Below are 10,680 nucleotides of genomic sequence, written 5' to 3' on the forward strand. Positions count from 1 at the left end.
CGCCTGCAACCCTGCACTTGTGGCCCTGTCTCCGTCCTCAAAGCCAGGGACCTGGGCAGAGTCCTCGCCTCACCTCTCTGTCCTCTCCCCGCCTCCCTCTCCCACCCAAAGATCTTGTGATTCCTCGGGGCCACTCAGATAACCCAGGCTCATCCCCCTATTTTAAGGTCAGCTGATCAGCAACCTTAACTCCACCTGCAGCCTTACTGCCCTTGGCCATGTCACCTAATTCCGACACCCTGGGGAGGGGGCGTCATTCTGCCCTCCACACCATGAGACGTCTGGATGGGTTTCCGTCAACCAGTAACTGCTCATTCTCACCAAGTGGGTGCCCAGCACCTGCTGGGAACAGCAGTGAAGAAAGCCAACACCCAACTCTCACGGAGGAGACAGACGCTAAACCAAGGAGTGAGAGAGAGCCCAGTAGAGTTGGTGGTGAGCAACTAGGGAGAAGGCTACAAGGACGTGGGGCTGGTTGGGTGGGGGAACAGGTTACATTTAAACAGTTGTTTTTTATTTTTTATTTTTAGAGAGAGGAAGGGAAAGGGAGAAAAACATTGATCAGCTGCCTCCAATTTTAGTCTATGTGCTGCCGAAGCGAGCACGGAGGTTACCATTTTAAATAGGGAGCTGAGGGAAGGCGTGGTGAGAAGGGGACATGCGAGGAGACGGAGGGATGAGGGAGACGCCTGGAGGAGGCAGGCTTGGTGGGCTGAGCTTTGGCCACGTCAGAGCAGCTCCCAAGGTTAACTTCTGAGCTTGAGAGAACTGAGGATAGCAGGTTGGGGGGCGGGGGCACCAATTTGCCAATGATTGGGAAATGATTTATGCCTGTAACCCTGACAACAGCTGAGGCAAATGGCATATTAGTTTCCTAGGACTGACAACTCACCACCAAGTCGGGGCCTAAAACAACAGAAAGCCCTTCTCTCATAGCTCAGGAGCTGCAGTCTGAAATGCAGGTGTCGGCAGGCCGGTGGCCGCCAGCACGGATCCTTCCTGACGATGCCCCGCTCCGACCTCTGCCTGTGGTCACGTGGCGTTCTCGGTGTCTCCGTCTGTGTGGGAATTTCCCTCTTCTATGACACCAGTCACTGGGTTTGGGGCCCACCCTAGTAAGGTATGACCTCATCTTCACTGGGATACTTTGCAAACCTCTAGTTCCAAATAAAGCCACATTCTGAGGCTCCCAGTGGACACACATTGGGAAACAGATGCTAAATCAGGGAGAGCAAGACACACTCTCCACCCCGTACCAGTGCCACGTGCCAGTTCACCCACGGCACACTTCCGTGCCTCCCCACAGCCTCTCGCCACTGTCCCCGACCCACGGCACCAGGCTATCGGGATCAGAGCGTGGACCGTTATTTAATACGCATTTTATTGAATACTTTGTGCATCGGGCACTCTCTTAGGGCTGCAAATACAACCCCGCCCCCAGTGGCTCATCCTCTCCTGGGGTGACAGGCAGAAAGCAAATAAAGCCAGGTGGGGCCACCAACACCTCCAAGCAGGAGAAGGGCAGGAACCAGGAACCAGGAACCGACTGGGAGGCTGGGGAGGGGCAGCCATGAGGGGAAGCAGGTGGTGGCTGGAGCCGCTTCAAGCAGGAGGGAGCAGCCAGCTTTGCAGGAGAGGGGCTGAGTCAGAGGACTGAGGGGGCCGCCAGTGGCCCTCAGAGCACCCCAAATCCAGCGAACACACATTTTAAAGGAGGTGCATCTCTGAGAAACATGGAGGGGTGTGTTTGGCTTTCTTGTTTTTTATGATGAAAAAATTGGGCTCATTTTCTAACATGGGAACACCCCCGCACCACCCAAGCCCAGATCAGAAAAATCATGCTCTGTCATCGGCTTTCAAACAACTTTATTAGAGGCTGTTTTAAATGACAACTCCCAATTCTTCTTAATTTGCTTTTTCACAAATTCCAGTTAGAACTATGTTTATACAGGACAGTAATTTTTGCATTGATCTTTGCGTCCTATTTAAACTGCCCACCGGGCCATTCTGGTAGAATGAAAAGTGCAACTGTGAGGCTGCAGGTTGACCAGCACTACTGAGCAGAGGCAGCGGGGGCGGGAGGGGGGAGGGCGCGGGGGCTGCGAGGGAGAAGCCCACTTCACAGGTGGGGCGGGCGCTGCCACCCTCTCCTCTAGCCCCCCCAAACTCACAGTGATAGGCACCTCGCTGCCTTGTCATTCAGAAAGGGTGAAATAGAGACCCTCCGGGTCCGAAAAAGGGTTTGGACTTCCATCTTCAACGGAATTGAGGTTTCTCCCCCCCTTCCCGTCCCCCATCGGACACTCAGGTCCCAAGGCTCCCCGTGTGCACGTGTCTCCCCACCCGGCCAGGGACCCTCTCTGGGACCAGGGCCCCTCCCTCCGCTCCTGGCCCCTTTCCTGTCCTTGGACAGATGTGACACGGTGTGGGCAGTGGCAGGAAGGCCACTCCCACTTCCTCTCCTCACCCCACCTCTTGGGTGTGGGAAGGTACAATCAACCATGAACATAAATATGAATAAAAAATGAACTTGAAAATGACAGGTTATTAATTAAACAAATCTATAAAAATAGTTAGGACATAACTCTGTTCAAATAAATACGAAATAAATAGGCTCGGAGCATGATCCGTGGCATCAGTGGAATGTGAGGCTGGTCCCACCGCCCCAGCTGGGATTGGACACGAATCCCGGGGCCTCAGGAACAGACTTTAATGCATCAGCCAAGCTCTCTACTCGCTTTGTCTTCCCTCCGGAAGCTCAGGGCTTGCACATTTGTCCAGTCTGTCTTTCTGAACAAAACCCTTTCCTCAAAAATACCTAATTAAGGCCCTCAAGCCCTTTTCCTTCTCGGGGCACGCAGACATGGGGCAGAAACCTCCCGTTACCCCACACCCCACTGCCTCATGCCAGAGCAGGGACAGGGAGCTGGGTCTGAGCTGGTGCCAGTCCCGACAGAGCCCGGAGCAGCTCAGAGCACCAGGAGGCCCCCGCAGTGCAGGGCAGAGGCCTCTGGGCTCCGGGGAAGCCATGCACCCGGTGCCAGGCAGCCAACGGCGGGGCGGGGCCTTGCCCCTGCATGCATCGGCGCCCTCTGCTGGTGAGCGCAGAGGGGGTGGGCACACTCCCCGGCTCCTCCTTTCCCTGCACAACCAGCGGGTGTGAGGTCAGGTGGAAGCACCTTTCCCCCGAGGACTGAGGGGGAGGAGCAGGCGGGCATGGGAGTGGGCTGGTGGCCCTCCTCCTACCATATTCAAACAGCAGTGAGGAAGAGGCAGTGGGCACAGGGCAGATGCCCAGCAGGCCAGAGGGCAGGGGCCCGTGGCCCACGGTCTGGGTGGGAAGAGGAGATGGAAGAACTAAGCCGCCTCCAAGCCCTGCTGTCTGGCAGGCCCTGCAGGAAACGTCCGGTCTCTACTGAGCGTCAGCCTGAGTCCTGCTGACCCCTGGACCCGAGGGATACCCACGGGCCTTCCCTGGAATGGACACGAGGGTGGGCCATGGTCAGCAGGAAGCCCAGTGGGCCGGCCAGCTCCCCCCACCCTCCCTGCGGTGCGTCCCAGGGGTTTCACAGCTTGGCTTCAGTCAGCTTAGTGTCGGCACATTCACAGAATGAGATGGCTACACATCCCGGGGCTGCAGCCCAGGATCAGGAGTCCGCCGGGCGGGGCTGTCCTCCCTCCCGTCACCGAGACTGCACGCCCAGGGTGATCTTCAGGTTCTCGTACACCACATAGCTGATGCTCACGGCTGGGATCACCTTCATGAAGTTGGGGGCCAGCCCCCGGTACAGGCCAAAGGCTCCCTCGGTCCGCAGGATCTGTTTGAAGAGGCTGCTCATGGTCACCTCTGGAGCGCCCTCAATGGAGGCTGCAGAAATAAGAAAGGTCGTCCATCAGAGGCCTTTCGCCGGCTCCTCCCTGGATCCCAATCTGCCCAGGGAGATGGGCCCCTGGGGACCGGCCTAGGACCAGCCTTACCTTGGGCCTGCATCCGGGTCCTGACCAGAGCCAGAGGGTAGCTGGCCAGCTGGCCACAGGTGCTGGACATGGTGCCACAGGCCAGGAGCACAAACACTCCAGGGTCTGCGCTGTTCACGGCATAGCGCTGCAGCCAGGCATTCTTGAGTGTCTGCAAGGGGAAGGGCGCAGGGATGAGCCAAGTGCCAGCGAGAGCTTGCGAGGCCGTGAGAGGCCAGAGTGAGGGGGGGCGAGTGACGACAACATTACTGGACCCATCGCATGACTCTGTGAGGCCACTGTAACCCGATTCGCTTGGCCTGGGCTGGCTGAGCTCCTGGCCCGCCTCCTTTGTTTCTGCTGTCCCTGGGGATTCCTGGGTCAGACAGGAATGGGGATGAGGCAGCACGGCCTCACCCCCCAGAGAAACTGACTTCTGTCGCCTGGAGTCTGCTGGGGCCCAATGAACCCCCAGGGCACCGTACTCTCGAGATCTGCCTGCCAGGCACCTGGGGCGGAACTCGGGGCTGCAGGGGACCCTTGCAATGAGTCTGAGTGGATGGGACGCTCTTTGGTGCTGTCCCTGTCCCACCATCCCCAGAGGTTGTCAGGCATGGAGACAACAGGCGGGGACGCGTGAGGAGGGGTTTCTGAATCTCTCCCGCCAGTTCAGGGGCCTGAGCCCTCTAGCGCCTCACCTCGTAGACAGCCAGGTCGATCCCAGCGTAGGGGATGATGCCCAGCATGTTGGGAACGTAGCCTTTGTAGAAGGCGGCCATCCCCTCTCTGGCCAGGATCTTCCTGGCACAGTCCAGCATGCCCGAGTACTGGCCTGTCTTGCGCAGGGCCATCCGGGTCTTCAGAACCTGCAGAACCCAACAGAAGCGACAGAGTGTGAGCACGGCCCACCCCTCAGCCTCATCCCCATGTGCACTGCCCGCCCCATTGCACCTTGGTCCGCCCCAGGACCAAGGCGGCCCCTCACCTCCATCGGGTAGATGCTGCTCTGAGCGATGGCCCCTGCCAAGGACCCTGCCACAAGTCTCTCGTGAATCCTTAGAGTCTCCTGGTCACTCCCAACAAGACGCTTGATCTACAACAGGGAGCAAACAAACCGATATACCCGAGACCAGCGCCCCCTCCTGCCCCACCTTCCTCACGGGGCCAGTCAGGCTTAGCCCAGACATGGTGTCCCTGGCCCATGTGACGCTTCCCAGAAATAGAAGGAAATGGCAGCAGAGACGGGGTCAGACCCAGGCCTCCCCCATCCCCCCCGCCCCGTCCCCCTGCTGCCCCTTTGCCAATTGACAACACTACCTGGGGGGCGGGTCCTCACCTGCTCGTAGGCCATGAATTTGATGGCCGATTCGGGGGCAATTTTGATGACGTTGATGCCGTTGCCCCGCCAGAGCGACCTGGCCCCTCCCTCTCGGATCATCTGGGTGAACCCGCCCACGATGCACATGTTGTTGCTGCGGGAGGCGTGGACCTGGAGAGGGAAGGACGGGGTCAGAGAGAACTCGGCCATCATCCGACACAGAGCCTTCCCTCCATGGCCAACCATCACGGTGGGCAGGCAGGCTCTTTCCTCTCGGATTCTGAAGACTAACAGCACTGAGAACCAAACAGCCATTCTAGGCCCAGCTCCATCTCCCCATGCCACACCTACTGTGTGCCAACACTGTGCTAAACACCTCCACAAGGACCACTTTTTAAAATTTAAAAGATTGAACTGCCCTGGCTGGGCGGCTCAGTTGGTTGGAGCGTCGTCCCGTATACCAAAAGGTTGTGGGTTCGATTCCTGGTCAGGGTGCATACCTAGGTTGCAGGTTCAATCCCTGGTTGGGGCGCATAGGGAAGGCAACCCATCGATGTTTCTCACATCGATGTTCTCTTGCGTCTCTCACTCTTCTGCTCTAAGAGCAATAAAAACATCCTTGGATAAGGATTTAGTAGAAAAAAAGATCGAGCTTGAGCTTTTTATTATGGAAACATTTCAAATATGTACAACAGTGCAGAGAATTATATAATGAGCTCCCATGAACCCTTGATCAGCTTCCACACGCATGCAACCACAGCCAATCCCTTCCCCGCACTGCCCCACCCCTGCTGGGTTACTTTAAGGTACCCAGTAGGATTGTGTCATTTCACCCAAGTGAAATGCTTCCAATATCTACAGCATCCCTGGGGACTCGTGAAGAATCCTGACAAGGAAGGCAATGTGTCTCAAGCCTCTTGGGCTCAGAGCAATGAAGTCCTGGGGCCAAGTGACTTGCCCGAGGTCACACAGCTCTGGGCCCAATGGGGTCAGATTCCAGGCCGAGAGCTCTTCTCCCTGAACCACTCCACTTCCCTGTTTCAGTCACATTATTCATCAACAGGCTCCAAACGCAGGCAGCCCGGGAGGGCAAAGGGGGAGGGAGAGGATGACGTCTTCTCTGAGCAGGAAGGTGCCAGAACAAACAAGGGGACAAGGAGCGACTGGCCACCGTTCAGAAGACGCCAAAGTCCAACAGGGAATGCTGTGCAGGTTGATGTTGAAACCCTGCCCCTGACGTTGGTCTAGCTTATCTCTGTCCTAGTGGAGTCAGGCCTCTGGCCATAATGGGGTCTGGGCCAAGTGACCATCTGCTCACACCTTCCCCCTGCGACACCTACACAAGAATCCTACAGAAAGGTTCCTGCCACCCCCCGTCCTCACTACTTTACCAGTCCTCATTACAGCCCTGTAACGTGACCCCTGGCTCAGGGCCTCCAATAAAATTAGATCAGCTACGTGCATTGCCCAGGCCTGGGTCTAATGTTGCCCTTGTCTGAGCAAGAATTCCAATCTAATTTATTGGGATAGAAAATATATGGGTGCAAAGCGGGCCCCAGACAAGGGAGGGGAGGGGAGACCAGCCCACCAAAGCAGCCCAGGGGTGGAACCAGAGGTTTGGGGCCCATTTCCCTGCGTACCTGCATGAGCACCTTCAGTCTGTCCAGGGGGGCCGTGCAGGTTCTGGAGACGGCCCCGGCCCCACCTCCAGCCACGAGGTGTCTCCACCACATCCCCGTCTGCCTCTCCTCCACGGTGAACTCATCGGGAACTGTCAGATTCTCTCCCACATCAAAGATCTGCAGGGAAGACCAAGAGATCAAACAAGCAGGCCCTGACGCGTGTGGCCAAGCTGCTGCTGGACAGCAGGTCCATAACCTTCCACCGTCTAGAAGGGGCCACCCAGGGGGTGAGATTGCCAAGGACTCTGGGCAGGAAACTGATGCACCAGCCTAGTCCCCCCCTCAGTCCCCCTCCATGTGAAGGTGGCAAAGCTCTGGTCCCTGTCTGTGGCCTTCGGGAGGCCCAGGTGTGCCATGTGAGAGCACAGCTGGAAGGAAGCAGCTACAAAACCCCGCAGACAGCCTTCCAGTGGCTGCCAGGGAGCTCCTGCAGGAACAGCTTACAAAGGCATTAGAGCGGAGGATCGCCAGGCTGGCTGTACTGAACCCATCAGGCCAGGGGTGAAAATTCTCCTGCGACCTGATGTGTAATCAGATCGCGCTGGCAGAACGTTATGTAAGGCCTCAGCAAATACAGGGGGGTGCAATGCCTGCGCGTCACCCTCTCTTCTGGGTGGCGTCCTGGCTGGTCAGACAGAGCCAGCTCTGCTCAGACCTGGGCTGCAGGCCAGACCCACGGGTCAGCAGCCCACATAACTTCACCCAACAAAGAGGCCAGGTGTCCCAAGGGTGAGGCCCTGGCCTGGGCACTGCAGGAGACTGACCAGGAGGATCGCCTCGGCCTCCGCTGCCAGAGCTGACAGCCTGGGGTGGATCAGACTAAAACCGAGGGGGTGCTCAGAGAGGGCCGCATCCCGCATGCAGGAGGCAGGAGGCCCGAGGGCAGGGAGTCAGTGCGGCCACTACCAGTGAGGGCGGATCTGTGTTTCTCAACGACAGCTCTGACGAGACGAAAGAGCATACTCGCGGTGGTGGGAACATATTCTTTTGTCACAGAGAGAAACAGCACACAAGATGGGGCAGTGGGGGGAGACACCTAACAGCTGTGCCATTGGTTCCCTGGAGAGAGCCCCGCCCAGAAGGCTCACACTGGCTTTGGGAGAGCAAGTGCGATGAGGGGAGGGTGAAGTGGGCCTTGAGGAACAGGCAGCCCAGAGGGACAGATGGGCACCGCTGGCAAAGGAGCCCTGTGTGTGGGGAACGGTCAGGCCATCCAGTGGGCAGGCGTGTGGGAAACGGAGGAGGCATGTGGAGGGCTCTGCGGGGCTGGCAGAGGAGTGGACAGTCACACTATTGAAGGAGAGGCAAGCTGAGACTCCCACCCCATCCCCACCCCGGGATGGGGACTGAGGCTGGGCGAAGGGACCCGGTGAACGGACAGGGAGAAACGGCCCCAGGCTCCGGGCACGGGGCTCACCGTGGAATGCTTCCAGTACAGAATGATCTCGGGGATGTTCTCCACGGGGTGCAGGAGGTGATAGTCTCTCCACTCGTTCCAGTCGATGGTCATCGTGCCGTTTTTGTCCATGCTGCAAGAGGAACGCACGGTTGCCCACGTGTGAACAGGCCCCACCTGTCAGCCGCACTCCCCCTTCCCGGTGAGCCAGAGGCAGGCACACGGCCACGGAGGACACCACAGAGGGTGCCTCTGCCCCGAGGAGAGGAGGCAGATGGCTCCACACTTCACTTGGCACAAAAATGGGCTATAATGACCCACAGGAACCCCATTCTGATCGGGCGCAGAGGTTAAGGAGGGAGGCAGTCGCCAGGGTGACACGGATACTTACTAGGTGACAGGGCCCCAGAAGTGGCCCGTTCGTATTCTGACAGACAGACAAAGGAGGAGCAGAGGAGAGAGGAGAAACAACACAAGTAAGTGCTCGAGGAGATGTCACTGAGGCAGACGCACAGCACAGCACAGCACGAGGATGCGCCCCCACAGCAGCCGGGGAGTGGGCACAGGGATGGGGAGAGGCCCAGCCAGGACAGGAAGCGCTCCTGGGGCTCTTCTGTGCAACTTCCCAGCACAGCAGCAGCTCTGCTACCCCCAGGACCACGGCTCACCTCAGACCCATCTCTCGGGGCAGCGCATCAATGATGGCGTCAAGTCCACCTTAAGTGGAGGGCTGCCAGTGAGCCCCTCCCCTCCCCACCGGCAGAGAAGGGTGCTCCCTGCTGCCTTTCACCTACTTGACCCCCCTCCCCCACGAGTCTTTTTCTTTGGGGTCACTGTGAACAGGCACACTTCCAGGAGATCAGGGATTCTTCAAACGAGCGAGCGCTGACTAGCAACCTGGGGAGGGGTTACTTATTCATCCCTTCAAACTACCAGAAGCCAAAGTTCAGAGAACAGGGTTAGCACATGAAAGCCACCAGAGTCAGCCCAAGAACGCTGCTTTCGTCACACTGGGTTTGAAGTGGGCCAAATGCGGAGACGGGCAAGCACTCACCTCTTGAGAATCTTTTCCGCCTGCTGCTCGGATATCTTGACCCCCAGGTCCCGCAGGGACTGCACGATCTCCTGAGAGTCGATTCGCCCTGTAACAACGGAGGCCGTGAGCGGGAGCTGGCCACGGAGAACCGCGGCGGCCAGCCCCTGGCTCCGGAGGCAGCACTCACCATCATTCTTTTTGTCCAGACTCTTGAACACTAGCCTCAGTTTCTTCTCGTGATCTTGGAGGTAATGGACGAACTCTTCAAAGTCCAGCTGCCCATCAAGGTCTTTATCGCCAGCTTGTACAATTTTCTACGGAACAGAAGGAAGGTTTTACCCTGTAGCTCATGCACCAGCTTGTCCCTCGTGACGCCCTGTCCCCAGGACACGACTGCACTACCCCGTGAACAGAGGTGGCCCTAATGACCCAGAGGCTTCCCAGAACCCAAGAACCCGCCTTGCAAAGAGAAAAAGCCCCCCCCACTCCCCCCCGCCCCCCCACACACACCATGAGGAGCCCTTCAGGCAGAGGCCAGCAGCGGCAGGCTTGGTGAGTTCTCATTCCAAGTGTTTTAAAGACCAACTTGCTGTACCGCCAGGGTCAGCTGCTTGGCTCCCCTGCAACGCTGTCCCCTGGCGCCAGGCCTCAGCCACATGCTCTCTGCCCAAATGTGTGGATAGGCCTGGCGCTCCAGATTCCACCAGGAACGCCGCAGCTAGCTCTTTTTTCTCTACAGTGGCAGTGGCCCAGGGACAAGCGGGTGGCCAGGGTGAAGGTAGGAGGCAGAGCTGGCCCCTGCCAATGCCTACTTGACACAAATACAGCCAAGAGAATTCTGGAGAAGCAGTAAGAGCCCCCAGGGAACTATTTTGGGGCATATGCTTGATGCCACGGCCAGTCTCTGATCTCAGGGGAAACTGATGATATAACCAACCTCAGCTCCCTCAACCAGGTACTGAACAAGCGCGCTGCTTAGCTTCGTGACCCAAGAGGCTTGAAGAGACCCTGAGGTTCTAAGCCATGGGTCCTGCTAAAAGCATGACCTCTAGTAACCCTGCTGAAATCCTCACAAACAGCTCTAGGAAAGGAGGTACTATCATTTTTCCCCACTTTTTCAGAGAAGGAAACGAGCTCATAGAGGTTAAGACATCTAATCCTAGATCACACAGCTAGGGAAGTGGTGGGGAGGATTTCAGCCAAGTTTGGTGCGACTCCAAGGCGGCCGCCTAGAGACCCTGCTGCGTTATCTCAAGAAGGTGGACACATATATGAGTCACTCCACCCAGAG

The 10,680-nt window shown here is 57.7% G+C and overlaps 1 protein-coding gene across 4 annotated transcripts in view; it reads right to left on the reverse strand.

The window, feature by feature from the left end:
* Positions 1-1,849: 1,849 nt before the first annotated feature.
* Positions 1,850-10,680, reverse strand: part of SLC25A25 (solute carrier family 25 member 25) — a 35,615-nt gene continuing 26,784 nt past the window's right edge. For 2 of the 4 annotated variants that reach the window (XM_006102070.3, XM_006102073.3), the window contains exons 2-10: positions 9,577-9,703; positions 9,408-9,495; positions 8,375-8,486; positions 6,916-7,074; positions 5,294-5,446; positions 4,943-5,050; positions 4,656-4,823; positions 3,979-4,129; positions 3,177-3,868 (exon numbers count right to left, since the gene is read on the reverse strand). In XM_006102070.3, coding sequence (XP_006102132.1) covers positions 3,684-3,868; positions 3,979-4,129; positions 4,656-4,823; positions 4,943-5,050; positions 5,294-5,446; positions 6,916-7,074; positions 8,375-8,486; positions 9,408-9,495; positions 9,577-9,703 — 1,251 coding nt within the window. In that variant the 3' untranslated portion in view covers positions 3,177-3,683. Of the gene's footprint in view, positions 3,869-3,978; positions 4,130-4,655; positions 4,824-4,942; positions 5,051-5,293; positions 5,447-6,915; positions 7,075-8,374; positions 8,487-8,744; positions 8,781-9,407; positions 9,496-9,576; positions 9,704-10,680 lie in introns of all 4 variants that reach the window. The other 2 variants (XM_006102068.3, XM_006102072.3) reach the window with 2 other exon arrangements.

This window comes from Myotis lucifugus, unplaced genomic scaffold, assembly GCF_000147115.1.
Source record: "Myotis lucifugus unplaced genomic scaffold, Myoluc2.0 scaffold_397, whole genome shotgun sequence".
Taxonomy (NCBI): domain Eukaryota; kingdom Metazoa; phylum Chordata; class Mammalia; order Chiroptera; family Vespertilionidae; genus Myotis; species Myotis lucifugus.